General features: G+C 44.7%; 3 protein-coding genes across 4 annotated transcripts in view; all 3 read right to left on the bottom strand.

The window, feature by feature from the left end:
• Nucleotides 1–4,050, bottom strand: part of LOC112249246 (transcription factor 25) — a 30,413-nt gene extending 26,363 nt beyond the window's left edge. Inside the window, exons 1-6 of the mRNA XM_024419040.2 lie at nt 3,683–4,050; nt 3,152–3,301; nt 2,921–2,989; nt 2,005–2,126; nt 1,797–1,862; nt 1,629–1,711 (exon numbers count right to left, since the gene is read on the bottom strand). Of these exons, the coding sequence (XP_024274808.2) occupies nt 1,629–1,711; nt 1,797–1,862; nt 2,005–2,126; nt 2,921–2,989; nt 3,152–3,301; nt 3,683–3,904 (712 nt within the window). The 5' untranslated portion in view covers nt 3,905–4,050. The remainder of the gene's footprint in view (nt 1–1,628; nt 1,712–1,796; nt 1,863–2,004; nt 2,127–2,920; nt 2,990–3,151; nt 3,302–3,682) is intronic.
• Nucleotides 4,051–5,270: 1,220 nt separating this feature from the next.
• LOC112249245 (cytochrome b-245 light chain) lies at nt 5,271–9,336 on the bottom strand. 2 transcript variants are annotated; one of them, XM_024419039.2, is made up of 6 exons: nt 9,206–9,336; nt 7,759–7,828; nt 7,428–7,502; nt 6,970–7,053; nt 6,681–6,762; nt 5,271–6,287 (listed from the first exon to the last, which is right to left on the bottom strand). In XM_024419039.2, the coding sequence occupies exons 1-6, from the start codon at nt 9,225–9,227 to the stop codon at nt 6,090–6,092; spliced, it is 531 nt and encodes a 176-aa protein (XP_024274807.1). In that variant the 5' UTR covers nt 9,228–9,336; the 3' UTR covers nt 5,271–6,089. The 2 variants fall into 2 exon arrangements, with proteins under 2 accessions (XP_024274807.1, XP_024274806.1); XM_024419038.2 differs by lacking the exon at nt 9,206–9,336 and adding an exon at nt 8,259–8,496.
• Nucleotides 9,337–12,950: 3,614 nt separating this feature from the next.
• Nucleotides 12,951–17,097, bottom strand: LOC112249244 (diphosphomevalonate decarboxylase). Its single transcript, XM_024419037.2, has 10 exons — nt 16,883–17,097; nt 16,499–16,569; nt 16,276–16,390; nt 16,022–16,168; nt 15,668–15,867; nt 15,471–15,545; nt 15,170–15,388; nt 14,188–14,303; nt 14,005–14,113; nt 12,951–13,751 (listed from the first exon to the last, which is right to left on the bottom strand). The coding sequence occupies exons 1-10, from the start codon at nt 16,956–16,958 to the stop codon at nt 13,671–13,673; spliced, it is 1,209 nt and encodes a 402-aa protein (XP_024274805.1). The 5' UTR covers nt 16,959–17,097; the 3' UTR covers nt 12,951–13,670.
• Between the last annotated feature and the right edge of the window lie 3,337 nt (nt 17,098–20,434).

The raw sequence follows: 20,434 nt of genomic DNA, 5'->3' as shown, positions 1-20,434 counted from the left end.
ATTTTGAAATAAACCATTTATACTGCATACCGGGGTATCGCCCAAGCTTATTTGTCTGTTCCTGTTTGGACCCCAGGAAGGATAGCGGCTGCCTTGACAGCAGCTAACGAGAATCCTGTCATGCCTCTCGATTGTTTACATTAACTTAATTTATGCCATCATAGTTACAGTATTTTAGTGTATGAGGTAGGGCTAACCTCATTTAGTCGACTGGTCGATTGTTTGGTCGACCAAGATTTCTTTAGTTGAGCAGAAGCAAAGAAAAACAACAACAAAAACAATCATGCTGTACATGACACCTGTCTGATTTGCGCTTCTCTGAGTGGACTGATCCATTGTGAAGGCCGCGGGGATGGAACAGCCCATCAGTCTAAGACGTGATACTGGAATTGTATATGCTTATACTATGTAAGAACAATGGTGCAACAAAAATAAAATTATATTATTTTATAACTAATGTACTTTCTCCTGCGTTGGACAATGGTCGCTGTCTGCGGTTCTGAAACATCAGTGCGCTGTTGAATTCTCGCCTTTGCTTAGACCATGTTGCTAATAGCAAAGTTAACCGGCATATTGGTGTTGATAACAATGCAACAGAGGCAGCAGCAGAGTTAGGAGATGAGAAAACAGCCCTTGCCTTAATTGACTAAGTGAGGAGAGAGGAAACCTCAACTTAATTAGGTCTATAATCAATAGTCTAACTGTTAAACGTGCCTGGCTTTATAAATCATCCATATATATATCTACAGAAATAAGGCAGTTCCTGCTTCTGTTGCCTGTTTGAGTATTTATGTTACGGTGTTTGTCTTACGGTGTTCAGAGATTGTTATAACCAATTTATTGATGTGATTATGATATGCTATATGTCAGGCCCTATTGGTCACGTGCATGCTTTGCATACATGTGTCACGTAGAGAGAGCAAGGGTTGAGGGAATAGGGAATGTTTTTCCTAAACAAATGAGGGATTTCGGTAACATAACTTTTCAGTCAGAAATGGCTTCAGCAACATGGACAGTGCTATACACTGTTGATGTGTGTCTTTTGTGTGTCTTAAATATTTAATCAAACAGTTCGCTTAAAGCATCAGACAAGCTCAGTGCATATAGTTGATTTGATTAAAACACATAGCACATGTCATATATATATATATATATATAAAATTTATTTATTTAACTAGGCAAGCCAATTAAGAATAAATTCTTATTTACAATGACGCCTACACCAGCCAAACCCGGACGACGTGGGCCAATTGTGCGCCGCCCTATGGGACTCCCAATCATGGCTGGTTGTGATACAGCCTGGACTCGAACCAGGGTGTCTGTAGTGCCTTAGACAGCTGTGCCACTCGGGAGCCCAAAATATATGGAAAAATGCACGTTTTAGAATTTAGACCAATCAACTGCTCGAAAGAACAGACGACTCTTGGTTGAATGATCATTTTTGGGGTTGGGGACAGCCCTAGTATGAGGGCATTATCTTTTGTTTTGTGACTTTGTCATGGGAGATACTTAATTACATTTGCATCCACAAAAACATTTATGTTAAATGTTGCATAAATAGTATTTATTCACAAGGCTTTCAGCGTTCTGAGCGATGCCGAGTGTGAGAAGTTGAGTGTAGGTCTGACCTGGGCGACTGAAGCGTGGCCAGGTGTTTTTAGGGATGGTCATCCAGGTGCTGCGATGGAACTGTCTCTGTCTCTGACGAGGTCTGAGGAAAGAATGAAGAGATGTCCTCACACTGTAACCTTTAATAGTAGTAGTCCCACAGATAAGGAGTTCTGTGAAGATCTTACCTTTGATCTCCAAGAACTGCTCGAGCTCCAAAGTATCTCTTCAACTCCGTCTCAGGATTCAGGTTCCTAACAAACAAAATAGGGTATGTCCCAATAAAATGTATCACTGGTAAATGACTGCCATAAATTAAGTATATTATGATTGTATGACATTACCCCACTAAAAGACCTGATGTCTGAATGGCTGCTGTGCTGTTAACCTACTCACCTGTGTTCCACATAGAGCACAGGCCTGTTGTCCGAGGCTCCACAGCCCTCACTCTGCAGGGTCAGTCCATTAGACTGCTCTATGGTCTCCAGCAACGCGTCAATGTCATCCCCAGCTCCTTCCTGACAACCACACATAAGACAGAGCAGCCTATGTGACGGAGTGAGACGGCGTCAGGGCAGCACCCCCATAGCCTCAATACACAATAAAATGCTGCTAAAGCAAGTGGTTAATATGGCAATGTGCACAACAGTGGTTAATATGGCAATGTGCACAACAGTGGTTAATATGGCAATGTGCACAACAGTGGTTAATATGGCAATGTGCACAACAGTGGTTAATATGGCAATGTGCACAACAGTGGTTATATGGCAATGGCAATGGTTAATATGGCAATGTGCACAACAGTGGTTAATATGGCAATGTGCACAACAGTGGTGATATGGCAAACAACAGTGGTTAATATGGCAATGTGCACAACAGTGGTGATATGGCAATGTGCACAACAGTGGTTAATATGGCAATGTGCACAACAGTGGTGATATGGCAATGTGCACAACAGTGGTTAATATGGCAATGTGCACAACAGTGGTGATATGGCAATGTGCACAACAGTGGTTAATATGGCAATGTGCACAACAGTGGTTGATATGGCAATGTGCACAACAGTGGTTAATATGGCAATGTGCACAACAGTGGTTAATATGGCAATGTGCACAACAGTGGTGATATGGCAATGTGCACAACAGTGGTTAATATGGCAATGTGCACAACAGTGGTTAATATGGCAATGTGCACAACAGTGGTGATATGGCAATGTGCACAACAGTGGTGATATGGCAATGTGCACAACAGTGCCCTCACATTGGGGGACATATGTGGAAGTGATTTGTCAAGATGGACTGATGCTTTATACCTGTTTATCTCCTGTAGTGTTCTTTTTCTTCTTCTTTTTCTTCTTTTTCTTGCTTGTTTTATCTCCGGACTGACATCATAAGAAAATAAAAACTATTAGACAACTCTTCAAAACATTTTGACTAGATCGAGCATCCATAATAACAACAAGACTGAGGAGGAATGGGGCTCACAATACCCCATAGTACTGTGGAGGCTACAGTGTATCAGGGGTGTCCGTCTCTCTCCTCACCTTCGCAGCACCCGTCTCAGGCTGTGCATCTCTCTTCTCTGTTTCCCTGCTGTCGCTCTTCTCCTTGCTTTCATCACCATTCTGTTCTTCTGGCTTCACTGTGTCTTCATCCGTCGTGGCTTTCTCTGCTTCATTCTCTGCGTCACATATCTGCAGTGATGTGGTTCCAGCAAGAAGGACAGAAAGGCTCAGGTTAAGGTTGTATATCAGAGATTAAATCTCTACATTGCACAGTTTTAATTCATCTCTGGTCAGTCTCTGCCTTGATTTCCTGCCATTGGGATTCCAACCTATCATCGTGACATTCATATGGTCAAGGCATGTCTGGCCAGGCAAAATCGGTTAGTCAGTATAATGCTGGTTTGAGTGGTGACAGTCTGCAACTGTGTCCTGCTGCTTTTTTCATTGACTAGCATAGCTAGCTAGCTTTGTCACACAGTTATGTAGCCTAGGGGGTGGAGCTACGTGGCAGTTAGCGAGACATTTCTTAAACATTTTGCAATGTGTGTTAGAAAAGGAGAAACACTCCACCAGTTCGTAAATGTTGCTCAAGTTTTTCTTATTCTTCTTAGCTTTTCTGATGCTGCTCTTAACAGACTGGAGAACAGCTTCATCCGGTTCCTCTTCTTCTTCCTCAACATCCGCAGCCTGCTCCTCTGGCTCTGGCCCTTCACCTGGGACAAGATCACCGAGGTCCAGGGCCTCCTGCCCCCGCTGTTTCCCCTTCAACCTCCTCAGAGCACGGCTCGACATCTTCCCGGGACAGAGTTGTCACGAAGATGGGTTATGGTTCAGCTGGGATTTGACCCAGCTTCAGCCATGAACAACATGAGCAAAATACGCATGCCATAGAGTTTATTCTACGGGTGCTCCATGTAGACAAACTTGTAGCATGCCAACTATTTTCGTTTAAATTATCACAGTTCTCTGCCGTTTACCTTTGTACCACTAGGCAGCAGTAGTGCGTAAGGACAAACGCTTTGAAAATTCCTGAAATTCGTTAACACAAATGGGAACTACAGACGATTATTGGGAAATAAGACGATGGGAAATAAAACGATTATTTGCATGCTGGATGAGTGGCAACCACTGCCAAGGCTGTTGGTGTAAAGTCAGTTAATGGTTTCAAAGCCTATGACCAATGCATATTTTTGTTGTAAACAAGAGTTGCCATGGGTCTATCAATAACTTTTATTTTGTAAATTTTATTTAACCTTTATTTAACAAGGTAGGCTAGTTGAGAACAAGTTCTCATTTGCAACTGCGACCTGGCCAAGATAAAGCATAGCAATTCGACACATACAACAACACAGAGTTACACATGGAATAAACAAAACATACAGTCGATAATACAGTAGAAAAAAAGAAAACAAAAAAGTCTATATACAGTGAATGCAAATGAGGTAAGATAAGGGAGTTAAGGCAGTAAATAGGCCATGGTGGTGAAGTAATTACAATATAGCAATTAAACACTGGAATAGATGTGCAGAAGATGAATGTGCAAGTAGAGATACTGGGGTGCAAAGGAGCAAAATAAATAAATACAGTATGGGTATGAGGTAGATAGATGGGCTGTTAACAGATAGGCTATGTACAGGTGCAGTGTGTCAAGAAATGGCCGTTATAACTAATAAATTAGACGGAGTATAACACCGATAAATCACTGAGGAAGTTTCACCTGTTCCTGCTGCTGTTATGATGTAATGGTTGCTAAACTCAGAGCACTCAAGGAAACACACATTATATTCCTCATTCTTGAGGTAAAGGTCAACTGTGAACATAGGAATGAAGAAGTTGCTTCATATGGAGAAAATAAATGTATGTGTATGTCACAACCTCTGGAAATGTCATTAGGGTATATAAACATAATCTGTATAATCTGTTATAACTAATGTATGACATCTCTGTGGCTGTGTATGATCTGAATAGTGCACAAACTTCCAATGTGTCGTAATAAAGTGTGTGTGAGCGTCTTTGTGTGTTGCGCTGTGAGAAGGAACCCGTTAAATGCATAGGGTTCATAGGAACTATTAGAAAAGAGGAAATGTACAACTTGAGACATGACACGTAATTGTCATTCCAAACCCACAGTTCATCAATGATGAAACAGACAGAAACATTAATTGTTTCATGGTAAACATGCACATTTTAAATAACTAGAATAACAGATTGTATCAAAAGCATAAAACATAGACATACATTATTTTGTAGAGAGGTGAATACACAACTGTCCATAATACAGCTAGTTGACCACTGACATAGTAAACCGACCAAAAAGAGAAATAGATAAACAGCGCTTGCTTATAAACAATTAACATTCCAGTGTAAAATAATACAGTATATTTTGAGGATACAAAATGTAGAAATAGCTCTTCATTCTCTTTTTAAATAATTTCATTAGGTCTGTGCCAGTTAATGTGGTTGATTCTCATCCACATCCATTTGTTCAATTGCTCTCAAAATAACTTACTGTCGCAACAAGAATACAAACTTTTCCATTTACATTCCAAAGCCTTTTGGGGACCAAAATTATAACTGAAAGAGATGTGGCAGATGGTGCAGAGATATAGGACACAACCCTTTTGCAGTAACTAAGGCACAGCAACATCTCAGTTCAATACAATCCATTATACATCATCAAACACCAGCAGCAGTGTGTCCTCTCGACAACCCTCTACTCTCCGAGGCCTGATTGCTAACTTGATACCAGTCCATAAAAAATTCCCATTGACGCCAATTCCCAATTTACACAAAACCTAAGTTATGCAAGCTTATCCATCTCAATTTAGGATTCGGCCCTCAGCCAAAGGCAGTCGGGACTGAGCATGGCCTGGGTGGGGCTCCACTGTAGATCTGTTTTGGTTGGGGCTCAGTGGAACCATAAGCTAACCTGAGTGCGCTTAGCCCAACAGGCCTGAAGGAGGAACAGTAAGGGGATCTAGTCATCATTGGCAGTGACAGCGATGGGGTTGACATAAGCAGCCGCCTCCAGGTCCTCTGCCCGTTTCCTGCGCATCTCTGCGGGTGGGCGTGGTGGAGGGTTCTGGGGAGGGAGCTTGATGCTCTCTCCCACCGGTTTACGGGCACTCTCCTTCCTGGGCAGGATGGGCTCCCACTGCTCCCCTCGGATGGCCGCCTGGAAGACATACAGACACAATAGACAAAAGATCATTCAGGCTCCCTCAATAACATAGATAAATGGGATGCTCTGGTGCTGCTCTCTAGAAACATGCATGCAGTGGATTCCCAACAACAATAGGTGATAACAGCCAAGTTACTCCCCTGACAGGCTAGTTTCTTAACTAGCTAATAATGTTTCAACAAAAATACCAGAGGGAAAACAAACGCTTCCTTGTAAATCAAGTACAGTAGGTTCATACAGGAAACCTGAGTGTTGCATCAACTGATAGCATCAGCAGATATTGCACCAATTAGATTTATCACACTGCCTCTATATGGCGGTCAGACAACAACACTACCTTGTTGTTGTCTGACCACCTAACTTGGGTCAAATACTTGAAATACTAACCGCAAGGTAGATGAGGCTAGCTATGCCGAGGCAGACACAGCCAAGAACAGCTGCAAGGATGAAACCACCAGGAACGCAGATCCTATAAACACCCACAAACAGAGAAAGAGTGTTACAAAGGCAAGGCACTGATAATATGCAATGTGATATTTAAACAATGAAGATGGTGTCGAGAATGACTGTGCACAATGACACAACCTGTCTCTGATACAGCTGGAAGGAGACAGTGAAGGAAAAGAATGTTGTCTCAGCCCAGAGATCTGACTAGACTGACACACAATGTACTCACGCTGCATGTAGAAATGCTCTGACATAGTAGTTCCTGGTCAGTGGGCCGAATGACTTCACACAGACAGTGAAGCAGTACTGACCCCTGGAAGAATCACAATATTAAGAGTTATTTATCGTGAACTTTCAGTAATAAAGACTTGCTTATGACTTGCTTTCAACTGGTGGACTCATATCTGTTGCATCACTGTCAGAGTGACTTCAGAGTGTAACCGATGTGAAATGGCTAGCTAGTTAGCGGGGTGCACGCTAAATAGCGTTTCAATCGGTGACGTCACTCGCTCTGAGACCTTGAAGTAGTTGTTCCCCTTGCTCTGCAAGGGCCGCAGCTTTTGTGGAGCGATGGGTAACGATGCTTCGAGGGTGCCTGTTGTCTGTGTGCAGAGGGTCCCTGGCTCGAGCCCAGGTAGAGGTGAGGAGAAGGACGGAAGCAATACTGTTACATATGTGGGTACTCACGTCCTTTCTACACTGGTGCCCTTGTTTCTCTTGCCCCTTGGGTACTCTAGTAGACAGACAAACACCCCTGCAGCTCTGGGCACACCAGTCAAGGTTACTCAACAACAACAGGTACAACTGGACCTCACTATACAATGCAAATATACATTTGGGTCTCATCTTGACATAAATGCACAAATAAGATAAATGATGGTGTAGATGTCTATAATGCATCTACAAACATTTCCTTGTGACGTGTCAATGGTAACTCAGCATTTAATCACAACAATAGATACAATTTTGTTCATTGAATTATACTGTGAGAGACAGCTTTGCACCAGTGAAAGGATACATAGAATAAGCAGCAAACTCCCAGTCCCTGAACTGGCCGGCCACCCCCACTATGCCACCAGTAAGGAGAACTGAAATGAGGAAGTAGGAAGAAGAAATGTTTTGGTTTATCAAAACAGTTCCTGCAAGTCACAGATGAAGACACTTTTTTATATATATACTGTAACTTTCAAATCAAAATGTGCCAAGAACCAAATAATTTGTATACTTTTTTCCCCAATTTGATTTGGTGTTTTATACAGATATTTTTTACTTTTCCAATATTCTCACTACCAATATAATTTCATGATTTATAATACTTTTGTCTGGAAAATTTTATACATTTTGTTTTTGGTCGGTTTTAATGACCAATGTTTGTTACTCGTACCCTACTGGAAAAAACATATATTCTTATACAGTAATAACTCACACGTAATGGGATTATACATTCCTTTAACAGTTGATACCATTATACAAATGCCAAACTCAGATGTCTAAACTTGGCAAAAGTTCTCTACTCACTGAGCCCCGCCGCCAGAGCCTGTTCATTGGCCCACATAGCCCATTCTATTTTCCCCATTCTGTCTCCGTTCGGACCAACAGAACCCTCTCCGCAGTTATCCAACTGATCGCGGTTGTCACGTTCGATTATTATGGAAAGTGAAAATGTATAAATTTTGAAGGAAGAAAGGTGGGTGGTAGCAGCCGCCTTGTCCGGCCCTCGGTCTCGTAACTTCTGAGCGATAGGTAAAAGGGTTGGGGATGTGACCTGGGTTGAGTAAACCTTAAGCAGAGGAAGAGGCGAGGCGAAGCGAGAGCGCCTACTCGGCCAAAAATCTGTATGATACAAGCAGGTGACGTTGTTTGCACACACAGTATATAGACTTGTTTTTATATTGTGTTATTGACTGTATGTTTGTTTATTCCATGTGTAACTCTGTGTTGTTGTTTGTGTCGCACTGCTTTGCTTTATCTTGGCCAGGTCGCAGTTGTAAATGAGAACTTGTTCACAACTAGCCTACCTGGTTAAATAAAGGTGAAATACATGTTTTTTCTCGAGGTGGCTATGCATGAAGCTAGCAGCATCTCTCTTTCCATTGAATAAACGCGGTTGACATCAACAACACTCAACGAATATTCAAAAATTGTTAAACATCATGAGATGTATCCACCAAATCCAAAAAGAGGATAGGCAGAAGCTAGACAACCAGCTATACTTATTAACCTGTTCCGTTTTGTGGACAACGACTCCATTGTTAGGGTAGAGAGACAAGTAATTGCGCTCCGAACACTTAAAAGACACACCCTATACCCTCAAATTAAGTGGACACTTCTGATGACGTGTTTTATTTCTACAATTTAAAAAAGATAACCAAACAAAAACGTATTTACTTCTTATTTGACTTGTTTGTGCTGTCATGTGCATTAGTAGCACAATTTCTAATTGATTTGTATTTGTTTTTACTTACACGTGTATGTTGACTTCTCCATTGATGTTGTTTTTGAGTTCTCTGACTTCTCTTAGCGGACGTACAATCGTCGCGAATTGAATAGGGGCGTTTCAGGCCCTGGAGTGAACATAATTATACACTCGCAAAGCCGACTAAAAACGAGGGCTAAGGTGCTTACGTTGCAAATCCTCCCTTTCTTTGCTAATAATTTGGACCGCCACACCAAGGCAACTGGGATTCCCCCAAGGCCATAAGGCGAGGGTAAGTGGACGAGGGTGCGTCTTTTAAGTGTTTGGACCGTAACCCTTGTCATTCTATACATAATCTTTGCCTTAACTAACTTTGCTGCCTGACATGATTTGGTCAAAGGGGGAAACGTTTACCTGTTGTAATATAGAGCAGGCTCAACTTGCCCAGCAGACATACATTGTCCAACTTGCACTTAAACCAGGGTTTCCCAAACTTAGTCCTGGGCCCCCCACTGGGTGCACATTTTGTTTTTTGCCCTAGAAGTCAACAAAGCTTGATGATGAGTTAGTTATTTGAATCAGCTGTGCAGTGCTGGGGGAGAGGGGCACAGGACCATGTTTGGGAACCCTGTGTCACGTTCTGACCATAGTTTTTGTGTGTTTTCCTTGTTTTAGTGTTGGTCCCTGGGTAGGCAGTCTATGTTGTGTGTCTAGTTTGTCTATTTCTATGTTTGGCCTGATATGGTTCTCAATCAGAGGCAGTTGTTAGTCATAGTCTCTGATTGGGAACCATATTTAGGTAGCCTGTTTTGTGTTGGGATTTGTGGGTGATTGTTTCCTGTGTCAGTGTTTGTGCCACATGGGACTGTTTCGGGTTTTCACTTTGTTATTTTGTTTATGTGTTCATGTTCAGTTTTTCTCATTAAAAACCATGGACACTTACCACGCTGCATTTTGGTCCGATCCTTGCTACACCTCTTCAGAGGAAGAGGAGGAAATCTGCAGTGACAGAATCACCCACCACAACAGGACCAAGCGGCGTGGTGACAGGCAGTGGCAGCAGGAGCAGCGCAAGGAGGAATGGACATGGGAGGACGTTTTGGACGGCAAGGGTTGCTACACATGGGAGGAGATCCTGGCAGGTAAGGATTGCCTTCCATGGGAACGGGTGGAGGCAGCTAGGAGAGCAGAGGCAGCCGGAGAGAGGAGCTGGCGATACGAGGGAACACGGCTGGCAAGGAAGCCTGAGAGTCAGCCCCAAAAATGTCTTGGGGGGGGCACACAGGAAGTGTGGCGAAGCCAGGTAGGAGACCTGCGCCAACTTCCTGTGCTTACCGGAGAGCGAGAGAGACCGGGCAGGCACCGTGTTATGCTGTGGAGCGCATTGGTGTCCCCTGTGCGGGTGCATAGCCCGGTGCGGTACATACCAGCTCCTCGGCCGGGCTAGAGTGGGCATCGAGCCAAGTGCCATGAAGCCGGCTCTACGCATCTGGTCTCCAGTGCGTCTCCTTGGGCCGGTGTACATGTTACCAGCCTTACGCATGGTGTCCCCGGTTCGCCTGCAGAGACCAGTGCGGGCTATTCCACCTCTCCGCACTGGCAGGGCGACCGGGAGCATTCAACCGACCGGGAGCATTGGGCAGGCTCGGTGCTCAAGAGCTACCAGTGCGCCTGCACGGTCCGGTCTATCCAGTGCCACCTCCACGCACTAGCCCTCCGGTGGCAGCTCCCCGTACCAGGCTTCCTGTGCGTATCCAGAGCCCAGTACTCCCTGTTCCTCCACCCCGCACTCGCCCTGAGGTGCGTGTTCTCGGCCCAGTACCACCAGCGCCGGCACCACGCACCAGGCCTAGAGTGCGCCCCGCCTGTCCAGCGCCGCTAGAGCCTTCCTCCTCTCCAGCGCCGCTAGAGTCTCCCGCCTGTCCAGAGCTGCTAGAGTCTCCCGCCTGTCCAGAGCTGCTAGAGTCTCCCGCCTGTCCAGAGCTGCTAGAGTCTCCCGCCTGTCCAGAGCTGCTAGAGTCTCCCGCCTGTCCAGAGCTGCTAGAGTCTCCCGCCTGTCCATAGCTGCTAGTCTCCCGCCTGTCCAGAGCTGCTAGAGTCTCCCGCCTGTCCAGTCTGCAAGGAGTCTCCCAGAGCTGCCAGTCTGCAAGGAGCCGCCAGAGCTGCCAGTCTGCAAGGAGCCGCCAGAGCTGCCAGTCTGCAAGAGCCGCCAGTCTGCAAGAGCCACCAGTCTGCCAGAGCCGCCAGTCAGCCAGGATCCGCCAGTCTCCGCCAGAGCCGCCAGTCAGCCAGGATCCGCCAGTCAGCCAGGTCGGCCAGGATCCGCCAGTCGGCCAGGATCCACCAGAGCCGCCATTCAGCCAGGATCTGCCAGAGCCGCCAGTCAGCCAGGATCCGCCATTCAGCCTGGATCAGCCAGAGCCGCCAGTCAGCCTGGATCCGCCAGAGCCGCCAGTCGGCCAGGATCCGCCAGAGCCGCCAGTCGGCCAGGATCCGCCAGAGCCGCCAGTCGGCCAGGATCCGCCAGTCGGCCAGGATCCGCCAGAGCCGCCATTCAGCCAGGATCCGCCAGAGCCGCCAGTCAGCCTGGATCCGCCAGAGTCGTCAACCAGCCTGAGCTACCTCTCGGTCCTGAGCTACCTCTCGGTCCTGAGCTACCTCTCGGTCCTGAGCTACCTCTCGGTCCTGAGCTACCTCTCGGTCCTGAGCTGCCCCTCGGTCCTGAGCTGCCCCTCGGTCCTGAGCTGCCCCTCGGTCCTGAGCTGCCCCTCGGTCCTGAGCTGCCCCTCGGTCCGGAGCTGCCCCTCGATCCGGAACTGCCCCTCGGTTCAGAGCTGCCCCTCAGTCCAGTGGGGCCCTTTGTTAGGGTTCCCAGGCCAAGGTCGGCGGCGAGGGCCGCCACTCAAAGGACGCTAAGGTGGACTAAGACAATGATGGAGTAGGGTTCACGTCCAGTGCCAGAGCCGCCACCGCGGACAGATGCCCACCCAGACCCTCCCCAATAGGTTTAGGTTGTGCGGTTGGAGTCTGCACCTTGGGGGGGGGGGTACTGTCACATTTTGACCATAGTTTGTGTGTTTTCCTTGTTTTAGTGTTGGTTAGGACGTGAGCTGGGTGGGCATTCTATGTTGTGTGTCTAGTTTGTCTATTTCTATGTTTGGCCTGATATGGTTCTCAATCAGAGGCAGGTGTTAGTCATAGTCTCTGATTGGGAACCATATTTAGGTAGCCTGTTTTGTATTGGGATTTGTGGGTGATTGTTTCCTGTGTCAGTGCCACATGGGACTGTTTTGGGTTTTTACTTTGTTATTTTGTTTATGTGTTCATGTTCAGTTTCTCATTAAAACCCATGGACTTACCACGCTGCATTTTGGTCCGATCCTTGCTACACCTCTTCAGAGGAAGAGAAGGAAATCTGCCGTGACACCCTGACTTAAACAATGGGGGATGAAGCAGAAAGATCAGTTTTGGGCTATGCCTATTGGAATTCCTTACGGTTTTGTTGTTTTCAGTAAAACATTTTTAGCTGGGGCAACTTTAAAGCAGACTCAACTTGCCTGAAAGCTCAGTTCACTTGCCCCAGGCAATAGGGCAACCCTTAAGGTCCCTGCTAACACTAGGTTGTAGAGTTTTTGTAGTTTTACCTGGTTACCATCAGGAGAGAAAAAAATGCCCCCACCACTCTGGGACCTGTGGTGCCACCTCTGAAGATGACATGTAGGCTATATATCCAGCTCTTATACTAAAGCACTGACATTGTTCTCAATACTGTAATTTATAATCCTTTTGAATGGTTAACAATTTCAATTAGATTCTTATGATTCACTCACTCTAAAGGTGACTGTTAACCATTATATTTGAATAACATGGACATAATCTACATAAATCAAATCAACAGTTTACAGTTATCAAAGTACTAAAACATTTCTGATCATTCTCACAAGGCATCGCTACATCTTTAACATTACAAAACGTTTAATCCGAACTCGCAATAGGAAAAGTGTCCGAATGAAGCACTAGTCAACAGTGTTAGAGGTATTCAGCCGTGTGTGGTTGTTTCGCTCCAGTTAAAGGGGCAATCCTTAGTTTTGGTAAAAAGCTGAGGGATGGGGCTGGAGAAATGTAGCCACTCTCAAAATTATAGACAGTGCTATGGATGCAAGGACTGACCATGCATGATGTCAAAATTATAGTTATAACCATGTTTTAAATGTTTGTTTACATTTACTTTGTTTACAAACATTGTAGTAAAACAAGCTTATATTTTGAGTTCTGATGGGGTACGACAGTTGAACTAAACTCATGCAGCATTTATAAGTTATCTTCTTCAATGATTACATATAATACATTTATAAGTCCAAAAATGGATATAGCAACTGCAGATTGCCCCTTTTATGACTACATCTATGCATATGTATCCAATTGATTGAATTGGAATTGTTGATTGTTAATATGTCTGGTCTTTCTTTTCATCAAAGAGTTCTGTCTCTGCCCAGCTGGGAGGCTGGCTTGCATCATGCACTCTCCTTGGGCAGCCCGTCAGATCCAAGCAGATGCTCACTAGGGTCCTCCACCACGCGAGGTCCAGGTCCAGCCTTATACACAAATCAGAAATAATCCCTCAGACAAACCAACTTAATATCACATCAAAATGTAGCAGATCCAAACATAATGTGTGTGTTTATAGGATCTGCATTCCAGGTGATTTCCCGTAAGCTGGTTGGAGAGAGCATCAAGCTCGCTCCCCAAAACCCTCCACTACGCCAATGCGCAGAGATGCACAGGAAACGGGCAAAGGACCCGGAGGGTGCTGCCTATGTGTATGTGGTTATGTATGTGTGTGTGTACCTTAGTGCTGATTATATAGCAGATTCCCTTCACCATGGGCTCCATACCAATGGCCTGCTTCAGCTCCTCAGATAGTGTTGTTGGGGCAACCGGAAGACCCTTTAGAAACCTGACGTGGGACAGGTAAAGTCACAGGAGGGAGTGTTGTCTGACTGTCTGAGTGTGTGTTTGTGAGAAACTCACTGTCCTCCATTGGTCTCTGGTGGGAAGAAGTATTTGACCACCTGGACAAACTCTTCCACATTCTGCTGAAGAGTGTAGATCACTGCATTGGGACCTGCATCAAATGTGTATGCCACCTGGTGGAGAAGAGAAAACACCGGTCACTGCTTATACTCATGAAAAGAACTCTGGACCAAAGTTATAGCTTTGTTACAGCAGTGTTATAACAGTGTCAGAAGAAGGAGGGATGTGATGCTGCACTAGTCCTCTGAGACTCATGAAGAAGTACTAAGTCATAGACACGGTAAAGAGGTCAATAGAACGCAGAAGGATGGCGGACTGGTGCACATTCAACAAATCTGATCTAACAAAAGTGGATATTCGTCAAATCCGTCATGATCAATGTATTGTAACAGGCCCACAACGTGTTTACAAAGTCCGATTTGGATATACTTGGCTGTTTTCAATGCATAACATTTACAAGTAGTCTCTTTTCAGGTTCAGAAGAAGTGACTGCTAAATGCTAACTCCCGTTCGTATAAGCTGGTAGCATAGAGAAATCAGTGGTGGTAGTCAGTCTTTTTCTAACTGTAATGCAGTTGATTGGTGACGATGACATGAACATGTATTGTTGACATCAATACAAGCATTATACTCCGATTTTTACCACAATATAGTGTGAAATACACATAAACAATAGCCTAAATGTAGGCTAATTCCACTTAGGGGAAATAAGGAGGATTCTGGATCTTTCCATGGCGTTTCCATTGTTTTGGTCAAGTTCCATTGACTTCTTTACCACATCTATACTTGGGCTTGTTAACACATTTTCTGTTCTTCTTGAACTGTAGAAATACTACCAGTTTCATAATCTCTGAATATCAACAATTACTGCACCTTGTTCTGCTTCTTAGCTTAGACCCCTTGTAGAACTGTCAATGTTCCATATGACTAGCACATTTCCCTGACTAAAAGAAAGAACTAACTCCCTGATGGTGCTCACCTTTGTTTCCCTGTAGTGACGGTTATAGCGGTGCACAAGGTTGATAACACGGCGCGACACGTCGTTGAGGTAGAAGATGGGTGGGTAGGTGTCCAGGCAGGTGGCATGGAACTGATTGCTGTCCTTCATGGTCAGTTCAGCGAATGCAGTAAAGTCCCGCTTATGTACAGCCTCAATCATCTCCTTCATCCTGGCTGGGACCACAGAGTCTGCCCGGTGCTGAGGGGGAGAGCGCAAGGGTTAAGGGTAAGGGTTAATAACATATAACTCTGTGTGTGTGTGTGTGTGTGTGTGTGTATACCTTCAGGAGAATGCTTGTCTCTACACTAGTTTGCATGCCAGAAGTGCTGCCAACTGGTTTCCTCTCAGCACTGACCTAAAAAGAGAGAGGGAGACAAAGAGATGGGGGTGTTGAGATTATTAAAGACATGGGAGAAATGTATATGCCAACATTTGCTACAGAAAAAGCCAACTTCAGTAATGATCAGAGAGACCTACCACCAGTACAAGGACCCTGAGCTCAGGCCAGTGAGTCTCTGGTTCCACCTGCTGGGCCAGACTGTCCTTGCCATCTCCTTGCTGGCCCATAATCCACTGGACGAAGCCCCCATACATACTCCTACAGGCACTGCCTGAACCCTGCCTAGAAACCACAGACAACTCCCCCTCCACTCCCATCACCCGGGACAGGGTGTACACTGGAACAGGAGAGTGGAGTGAGGAGACAAGATGGAGAGACAAAAGGAAAAGAAGGAGTAAGCATAAAACTAGTTTCACACAAGCTTTTACTTCATTTGATCCATTTAATACTGTGTTAGGTACAAACCATTATGACGGGACACAGTCTCTTACCCAGACAGGCATAGCCGGCAGCAGAAGAGGCAAGTCCGGCTGCAGTTGGGAAGTTGTTGACAGAGCAGATGTGGACTTTATGGGACAAACCGGCCGTGTCTACATCAGCCTCCCCATCACTACGTCGCTTACAGGCCAGGCACCGAACTGAGGAAGGAAACCACCAAAAACAACACATCATTGCTTGTCCTCCCCCTTTGCCCTCTTACTCTTCCCCCTCTACCTCTATCATATCATTGCATATAGTAACTGACTCTCCCTAAGGCAGGACTGTAGTCTGGGCTGGGTTATGTCCTCCTCTTTGCCGTTGAGCCAGATACGATCCTCCTGGAACAACCTGCTGCACGCCACTGTTGTGGTCGTCTTGAGCTGGGAGGAATAAGGAAACAAGGCAGTAATCGTTAGTTTTTGTTGTTTTAACAAAACAGTAATATTTTGATATTATGCTGAGTGTCTGGTGTACAGTATTAGTCTTACCTGGTCTTGATGTAATGTGACACTCAAAGATGAATTTATGGGTAGAATCAACTCCTCATCCCTCTTCCCCCCTTTGAATCAGCAATAACAACAAAGCATTTACAATTCAATACATAGTTATTTTCAAAGATTGTACAGAGAACATTCTTTTCACATCATTGTGGCAATACATTTGTCATGTACCAATGCACAAACATCAAAGCCTGGCTACAGTGTGGCGAGCAAGAACTTTAAAGATTCAGTCAATGTTACAATTTACGTTACATGAAGCTAGATGTGGCCATCTAAGGACAGGCTACACTTGGTTGACAGTGTTCTTTGGTTGACTGAGTCAGACGATCAGATAGATGTCGTTAGTGGATTATACGAACATACGATACTCACAGTATTTGATAACAGCAATATTCACAGGCGCACTGCATGTTACCATGGTGAACTCTTTGCCGCTGTCCTCGTGCATTTTGATAAAAAGTAAAACCCGTATCAATAAAATAACAAAAATGACTAGAAACGCGAGACTGTCTACTATTTTGAGATCCACTGATAAAGTAATGTCTGCACAACTTTAGCGCTTTACAAAACGTCTCTGTTGATTGGAGGGGTAGCGCACATGACTAAACCTCCCACCAATTAGAGCCACTCATGTTCCTTAACTGAAACGAGGCAGCCAATCCTTTCGATCAGACCACGGTCGCCTGAAAATGAGGCCAGAGACACATTTAGAGGGCGTATCATGATCACAGCCATAAATGCAGTACAGTCGTGGCCAAAAGTTTTGAGAATGACACAAATATTAATTTCCACAAAGTTTGCTGCTTCAGTGTCTTTAGATATTTTTGTCAGATGTTATTATGGAATACTGAAGTATAATTACGAGCATTTCATAAGTGTCAAAGGCTTTTATTGACAATTACATGAAGTTGATGCAAAGAGTCAATATTTGCAGTGTTGACCATTCTTTTTCAAGACCTCTGCAATCCGCCCTGGCATGCTGTCAATTAACTTCTGGGCCACATCCTGACTGATGGCAGCCCATTCTTGCATAATCAATGCTTGGAGTTTGCCAGAATTTGTGGGTTTTTGTTTGTCCACCCGCCTCTTGAGGATTGACCACGAGTTCTCAATGGGATTAAGGTCTGGGGAGTTTCCTGGCCATGGACCCAAAATATCAATGTTTTGTTCCCCGAGCCACTTAGTTATCACTTTTGCCTTATGGCAAGGTGCTCCATCATGATTGAAAAGGCATTGTTCGTCACTAAACTGTTCCTGGATGGTTGGGAGCAGTTGCTCTCGGAGGATGTGTTGGTACCATTATTTATTCATGGCTGTGTTCTAAGACAAAATTGTGAGTGAGCCCACTCCCTTGGCTGAGAAGCAGCCCCACACATGAATGGTCTCAGGATGCTTTACTGTTGGCATGACACAGGACTGATGGTAGTGCTCACCTTGTCTTCTCAGGACAAGCTTTTTTCCAGATGCCCTTTTTTCCAGAAAGGGGATTCATCAGATAAAATGACTTTACCCCAGTCCTCAGCAGTCCAATCCCTGTACCTTTTGCAGAATATCAGTCTGTCCCTGATGTTTTTCCTGGAGAGAAGTGGCTTCTTTGCTGCCCTTCTTGACACCAGGCCATCCTCTAAAAGTCTTCGCCTCACTGTGCGTTTTATTTCACCTTTATTTAACCAGGTAGGCTAGTTGGGAACAAGTTCTCATTTACAACTGCGACCTGGCCAAGATAAAGCATAGCAGTGTGAACAGATAACAACACAGAGTTACACATGGAGTAAACAATAAACAAGTCAATAACACAGTAGAAAAGAAAGAAAGTCTATATACATTGTGTGCAAAAGGCATGAGGAGGTAGGCGAATAATTACAATTTAGCAGATTAACACTGGAGTGATAAATGATCAGATGGTCATGTGCAGGTAGAGATACTGGTGTGCAAAAGAGCAGAAAAGTAAATAAATAAAAACAGTATGGGGATGAGGTACAGTGGGGCAAAAAAGTATTTAGTCAGCCACCAATTGTGCAAGTTCTCCCACTTAAAAAGATGAGAGGCCTGTAATGTTCATCATAGGTACACTTCAACTATGACAGACAAAATGAAGAAACAAAATCCAGAAAATCACATTGTAGGATTTTTAATGAATTTATTTGCAAATTATGGTGGAAAATAAGTATTTGGTCAATGACAAAAGTTTATCTCAATACTTTGTTATATACCCTTTGTTGGCAATGACAGAGGTCAAACGTTTTCTGTAAGTCTTCACAAGGTTTTCACACACTGTTGCTGGTATTTTGGCCCATTCCTCCATGCAGATCTCCTCTAGAGCAGTGATGTTTTGGGGCTGTTGCTGGGCAACACGGACTTTCAACTCCCTCCAAAGATTTTCTATGGGGTTGAGATCTGGAGACTGGATAGGCCACTCCAGGACTTTGAAATGCTTCTTACGAAGCCACTCCTTCTCTGCCCCGGCGATGTGTTTGGGATCATTGTCATGCTGAAAGACCCAGCCACATTTCATCTTCATTGCCCTTGCTGATGGAAGGAGGTTTTCACTTAAAATCTCACGATACATGGCCCCATTCATTCTTTCCTTTACACGGATCAGTCATCCTGGTCCCTTTGCAGAAAAACAGCCCCAAAGCATGATGTTTCCACCCCCATGCTTCACAGTAGGTATAGTGTGTTTTGGATGCAACTAAGCATTCTTTGTCCTCCAAACACGACGAGTTGAGTCTTTACCAAAAAGTTATAAGTTTCATCTGACCATATGACATTCTCCCAATCTTCTTCTGGATCATCCAGATGCTCTCTAGCAAACTTCAGATGGGCCTGGACATGTACTGGCTTAAGCAGGGGGACACGTCTGGCACTGCAGGATTTGAGTCCCTGGCGGCGTAGTGTGTTACTGATGGTAGGATTTGTTACTTTGGTCCCAGCTCTCTGCAGGTCATTCACTAGGTCCCCCCGTGTGGTTCTGGGATTTTTGCTCACCGTTCTTGTGATCATTTTGACCCCACGGGTGAGATCCTGCGTGGAGCCCCAAATCGAGGGAGATTATCAGTGGTTTTGTATGTCTTCCATTTCCAAAAAATTGCTCCCACAGTTGATTTCTTCAAACCAAGCTGCTTACCTATTGCAGATGCAGTCTTCCCAGCCTGGTGCAGGTCTACAATTTTGTTTCTGGTGTCCTTTGACAGCTCTTTGGTCTTGGCCATAGTGGAGTTTGGAGTGTGACTGTTTGAGGTTGTGGACAGGTGTATTTTATGCTGATAACAAGTTCAAACAGGTGCCATTAATACAGGTAACGAGTGGAGGACAGAGGAGCCTCTTAAAGAAGAAGTTACAGGTCTGTGAGTGCCAGACATCTTGCTTGTTTGTAGGTGACCAAATACTTATTTTCCACCATAATTTGCAAATAAATTCATTAAAATCATACAATGTGATTTTCTGGATTTTTTTTTCATTCTGTCTGTCATAGTTGAAGTGTACCTATGATGAAAATTACAGGCCTCATCTTTTTAAGTGGGAGAACTTGCACAATTGGTGGCTGACTAAATACTTTTTTGCCCCACTGTAGGTAAATTGGGTGAGCTATTTACAGATGGACTATGTACAGCTGCAGCGATGCACTCACACCTGCCAGCTGCCATTCCTGAGCAAGCTTTGTACTGGTGGTGCCCCGATCCAGCAGCTGAATCAACATTAGGAGACTTGCTGGACCTTCTTGGGCGCCCTGAAGCCTTCTTCACAACAATCGAACCGCTCTCCTTGAAGGTGCAATCTTACTGGCAGCAATATCATTGCCTGTGAAGCCCTTTTTGTGTAAAGCAATGATGACGGCACGTGTTTCCTTGCAGGTAACCATGGTTGACAGAGGAAGAACAATGATTCCAAGCACCACCCTCCTTTTGAAGCTTCCAGTCTGTT

The sequence above is a fragment of the Oncorhynchus tshawytscha genome, linkage group LG04 (genome assembly GCF_018296145.1).
Source record: "Oncorhynchus tshawytscha isolate Ot180627B linkage group LG04, Otsh_v2.0, whole genome shotgun sequence".
NCBI classification, from domain to species: Eukaryota; Metazoa; Chordata; class Actinopteri; order Salmoniformes; family Salmonidae; genus Oncorhynchus; species Oncorhynchus tshawytscha.
Note: the sequence above shows the minus strand (reverse complement) of the source record. Positions and strands in the feature narration are given on the sequence as shown.